We start from the raw sequence: 5,383 nt of genomic DNA on the forward strand, positions 1-5,383 counted from the left end.
AAAGGGTTGGGGATGTGGCTCAGAGATAAAGCACCTCTGGGTTCAATTCCTGGTATTAAAAAACAACAAAAAGAATAGCATGGATCAGTCACTTTGCTAAATATTAGGAAATGAGGTGCCCAATTCTTCTCCACTCCTAGACTCAGCCTCTGGGATACGAAGGAGGCTAGGGTCCTGCCTCCAGTGGGTACTACTATAGAGGCAAAGGCTTTGCAGCAGAGGCAAAGGGCTGTTTGCATAAGCTGTTGTGAAGTGGGCACTGTGAAGACCAAGGAAGAGGCTGGAATCAGCACACAGGCCTAGTAGCTAACAGAGTTCCTGAGCTCAGGATATAGAGATATGGACTAACTTAGGAATTTACCCCAAGGAGGCTCTCAAATAGAATAAAATAAGGTGATGCCCACAATGTATCAATAACGTGTCTCTTGTGTGGTGTGTTTAACAAGGAGGCTTTCATCATTGTTTTTAAGTCATGGCACTTGAGATTGTATTCCTAGCATCAGCCTGTTTGAGTGTTTTGTTTGTTTTTGGCAATGGAGATTTAACCCAGGGGCACTTTTCTGCTGAGCTACATCCCCAGCCCCCGCTCCTTTTTTTTTTGAGAGAGTCTCACTAAGATGCTGAGGCTGGCCTTCAGCTTGCAATCCTCCTGCCTCAGCCTCCCCAGCCACTGGGATTATAGGCGTACACCACAGCACTCTGCATGGCTTCATCATTGTCAATCTGTTGTATTTTTAAGTAAAATTTTAGGAAATGTTAGACATTCATAACTAAGCCAGTAGAATTAGCCAAATAAAAGAAAAGGTGGATAGCAAAAAAACGGAGAAATTCCCATAAATTAGACTTGCATTTCAAAGATACTCTTTCTCAGCCTCATCAGCAGCCCTTTGTGATAAGCAGATTCAGGGGGCTGATACCCATTTCCAGAGGAGGTGAACAGGCTGAGTGTGGGAGCTGGGTCTGCTGCCCAATAAACCAGTTCATTTGCATCTCTCCACACTGCTTCTGCTGTATCCAAAACAGCAGACTTTCTAAGGACTACTACAAGAAATGTGGGCAGCTCCTGGCAACCCAAATTACCATGAGCTTCAGGCAGGACCCCTATGAAGTTCTCTACACGTGGGCTGTAGTGCAGTGATCAGGAACAAACACCCTGAAGCTGTAATTCTTGAGGTACAATCCCAGTTCCACAACCTACTGCTATGGCTTTAATAAGTTATTAAATTCTCTGTGCCTTGGGGCTGGGGATGTGGCTCAAGCGGTAGCGTCTGGCATGCGTGCGGCCCGGGTTCGATTCTCAGCACCACGTACAAGCAAAGATGTTGTGTCCACCGATAACTAAAAAATAAATATAAAAAAAAAAAAATTCTCTGTGCCTTAGTTAAATCTCAGTAATGACCATGATAATTTCCCTTTGACAGTCAGACCTAAATATTGAAGAGGTAAAAAGTACAGCAATAATAGTGTCAGCCAGGCATGGTAACCACTCAGGAGGCTGAGACAGGAGGATCAAAAGTTTGAGGCCAGCCTCAGCAACTTAGCAAGACCCTTGCTGGGGTTATAGCTTAATGGTAGAGCACTTGCCTAACACACACAAGGCACTGGGTTCAATCCTCAGCACTACATAAAAATAAATAAAATAAAGGTTTTATGTATATCTATAAGTAAGAAATAATATTAAAAAACAACAACAAAAACTGTCAAAAGAAAAAAGGGCTGGAAATGTCACTCTGGGGTAAAGGGTCCCAGTACCACAAAATGATAATGATGAGTATCTCCATAGTGCTTACAATACACCAGGCATTTTGTGTATTATCTCATACAATTCGCAAACACCAAGGGAAGAGGAATCTATGTTCCTGTTTTATGGATAGGGAAATTAAATCTCAGAAACTTTAAATCATTTGCCCAAGGTCACTCAACAAATACATGGCTGATCCAGGACTTGAACCTCAAAATGTCTGGCTCTAAAGGTATAAAAAAATTTCTGGCATGTTTTTTCTTCACCTCCCCTCTCCCTATATTACAGTAGGAAGTAGGAGCCAACTGAAGAGCCACAAGAATAGAATTCAGGTTTTTTGAAGGCCATAAGGACTCTTGCATAAGATAGGTCAAAGCTGCTCATAGAGAAGGCTGGAGGCAGTGGCAACTTGGGAGGCTGAGGCAGGAGGATCACAAGTTCAAGACAAGCCTCAGTAACTTAGTGAGATCCTGAGCAACTTGGTAAGACCCTGACTCAGAATTTTAAAAAGGGATGGGGATATAGCTCAATGGTAAAGTGTCCCTGAGTTAAATCCACAGTACCTGCCCTCCCCCAAAAAAAGGGCTGAAGGAGAAGAAGAAGAGACTGGTTGCATATTGGCCTCCTCTGCACTTCCTCACCATTCTCATTCCCATGGCATAGGCGTGCTTAGTAGTCTAAAGCTGTGTTCTCTCCTAGAGTGACTGCACCAAGCTGTTCAGTCAGGGCATTGGAGGTGAGCAGGCCCAGGCCAAGTTTGACAGCTGCCTTTCTGACTTGGCTGCTGTGTCCAACAAATTCCGAGACCTTTTGCAGGTAAGCTCCAGAATCTCCATGTGGTACCTCAGAAAGATACTCAAAGTAACCTGCTGGTTACTCTGACTTGCTGTTGGCCCTTAGTCACAGGTGCTGCTAAGAACTAGGCACTATAAAATCTCCTTTTGAGAGTTTACTAAAACAACCTCAGGACTTCATTCTGGACCTGAATCTGCACAGATCTGGAAAAAAGACCTTTTTTGTTTCTGGATCCTTTTAAGAGCATGATCTCCATTCTGTTTTCCATAGGGTTTGTAGAGGGCCTCAGAGCTGCAAGAGTACCCTGCACTTGAGGGAGGGATAGAAAAAAACAGAAAGGGTGGGGTATGTGTGACTGATGTGTCTCTGCCCTGTCATTGCATAGGAAGGGCTGACGGAGCTCAACAGCACAGCAGTCAAACCACAGGTGCAGCCTTGGATCAACACCTTTCTCTCTGTCTCCCACAACATCGAGGAGGTCAGCCTCACCACTGCAGTCCACAAGCCTAGGCTTACCCTTTCCCCACCCCAGCAAGAGGACTGTGGAGCCATCTGATCACACTAGACCTTAGCGTACTGCTCAGCTACCTATCTCTCAAAGACTAGGTTCCTCCCGAGAGACAGCTTGTTGCTACATCAGAGAAACATGTGAAGGGAATTTGCCTAGACCTATTTCTTTTTACTGAGGCTTTTTTTGCCCCACATCTTGTAGACTCAGGAATTTTTTTCCCTTAGCCTAGTGATTTCGCTCCTATAAAACATGAGCTGCAGGAGAAACAGACAGCCAGGTGCCTTGCCATAGTTTGTCATGGCTCCACAGCCCAGGGCTCTTCCCTGGCTAGAGGTGTGATGCAGCAGTTCTGCCAGCCTGGAAGACTAGCTGATTCTGAACTGGAGGAGTCAGAGGCTACAGAGAGGAAGGGCCTCTTACATTTTTTTTCATAGAGAGGTAAAGGAGGGGTGGGAGTAAGTGGTACTTCTTAGAGGCCCATGTTGACCCCCCCCCCCCTTGCTTCATGACAATAGGAAGAATTCAATGACTATGAGGCCAATGACCCTTGGGTACAACAGTTCATCCTTAACCTGGAACAGCAAATGGCAGAGTTCAAGGTAAGTGGGGGCTTAGAGAACTACCCATCTCTGCCCACACCAGCAGCTTGTGTCTTATCATATCTGCTGCAAACTCTGAAAGCCCTCTGAGCCCCAGCCTTGGAAAATACTCCCCCATGGTCTTATGTAATTGTCCCCTTCTCCTGAAGACTCCAGTGAGAGACAGAGGGGCTAGACAGGACTCCACTGATACCATGCCTCTGTGCAGGCCAGCCTGTCCCCAGTCATCTATGACAGCCTGACCGGCCTCATGACCAGCCTTGTTGCCGTCGAGTTGGAGAAAGTGGTGCTGAAATCCACCTTTAACCGGGTAAGGTCAAGGGAGCCCAGATTCACACCTCTTTCGTCTGAGGAAAACAAGTCATGCCTTCCCAAGACTTCAGTGCTCTGCCACCTGCAGACCCTGCGTTTGTGGGCCCAGTCCTGCCCTGGCTTCTAATGCCCTAGAGCAAATAAGCCACTTGGCACTGCCTGAGGCCCAGCTGGCCTTGTCTCTCAGTTCTGAGGGCAGTTGGAGACTAGTGCTGCTTGTCCACCTTAAACAGAACGTTGGCTTGTGTTCTCTTCAGCTGGGTGGTCTCCAGTTTGACAAGGAGCTGAGGTCACTCATTGCCTACCTTACTACCGTGACAACCTGGACCATAAGAGACAAGTTTGCCCGGCTCTCCCAGATGGCCACAATCCTCAATCTGGAGCGGGTATGTGGAGCTTCCTCAGCCTAGCCAGGAAAAGAGACTGGAAAGAGGCAAAAACAAAATTTTGGATCCCTGTCACTTTCTCATGTCTATCAGCAGCCCAACCCTGTGAGGTACCTTCCCCTTCCTAGGTACCCTGCTTTGCCCTTGGTGGAGCCCAGGGCCTTCCCTCAGGATAGCCCCCCACCTTGCTGAGTGGTTTCTCTTTTTACACACAGGTGACTGAGATCCTAGATTACTGGGGGGCCAACTCTGGCCCACTGACATGGCGCCTCACCCCTGCTGAAGTGCGTCAGGTGCTGGCTCTGCGCATAGACTTCCGCAGTGAGGACATCAAAAGGTTGCGCCTATAGCTGCCAGAGTGAGCCCAGCCAGCCCATCACCCTTCAAGGACTGGTTCCTCAGTAGCCATAGCCAAGGAGCAGTGCGAGGCTGGCTGGCTTCTGGGAGCTCCTGCAGCTCAGGACCATTCAACTACGGACAGCAGGAAAACAAGGCCTGGACTTACTCCATCCTTGACCCTCAGACCTAGCTGGGTGGTGCTTTGGGAATAGCCTTTCTCCACCAAGAGAGATGGGAGGGCCAAGGCAGTAAGCATGTGGCCCAGGCTAGCCTTCTGCATGGGTGGTCATTCTCTTACCCACAAACACTGCAGTGAACATGCTGCCCCTGCCAGCACCTTAGAGGACTTGGGTGCATCTGGGGACTTGGGAACTAGGTTTGACTAGAGGCTGTGATGTTTACAAATAAACATCAGAATAAAAACACTACTAAGATGCCACAGTGTGCTGGTTCCAGGCAGGGCAGGTCTGCCAGTTGTACTGAAATGTGAAGTTAAATGCCTAAGACCTCAGCCTCCTCCCACACTTAAGGCAGTACCCAGCCACCTCATGTCCACAGGCAACCTCATTCAATCCTATATTGTCACCCCCATCTTGGACCCTCAGTTCCAGAAGCTGGATCACACCAGGGCCGTTTTCCTATAGTGCCAAGAGAAGTGGGAATTGCTCCCAGCAGGAACAAGAAAGCTTTCTGAGAACCA

At 47.8% G+C, this 5,383-nt stretch overlaps 1 protein-coding gene across 1 annotated transcript in view; it reads left to right on the plus strand.

The window, feature by feature from the left end:
• Positions 1 to 5,111, plus strand: part of Cog4 (component of oligomeric golgi complex 4) — a 30,568-nt gene extending 25,457 nt beyond the window's left edge. Inside the window, exons 14-19 of the mRNA XM_076839242.2 lie at positions 2,441 to 2,557; positions 2,922 to 3,014; positions 3,563 to 3,646; positions 3,855 to 3,956; positions 4,216 to 4,344; positions 4,560 to 5,111. Coding sequence (XP_076695357.1) covers positions 2,441 to 2,557; positions 2,922 to 3,014; positions 3,563 to 3,646; positions 3,855 to 3,956; positions 4,216 to 4,344; positions 4,560 to 4,694 — 660 coding nt within the window. The 3' untranslated portion in view covers positions 4,695 to 5,111. The remainder of the gene's footprint in view (positions 1 to 2,440; positions 2,558 to 2,921; positions 3,015 to 3,562; positions 3,647 to 3,854; positions 3,957 to 4,215; positions 4,345 to 4,559) is intronic.
• Positions 5,112 to 5,383: the final 272 nt, after the last annotated feature.

The sequence above is a fragment of the Callospermophilus lateralis genome, chromosome 18, assembly GCF_048772815.1.
Source record: "Callospermophilus lateralis isolate mCalLat2 chromosome 18, mCalLat2.hap1, whole genome shotgun sequence".
Classification (NCBI taxonomy): domain Eukaryota; kingdom Metazoa; phylum Chordata; class Mammalia; order Rodentia; family Sciuridae; genus Callospermophilus; species Callospermophilus lateralis.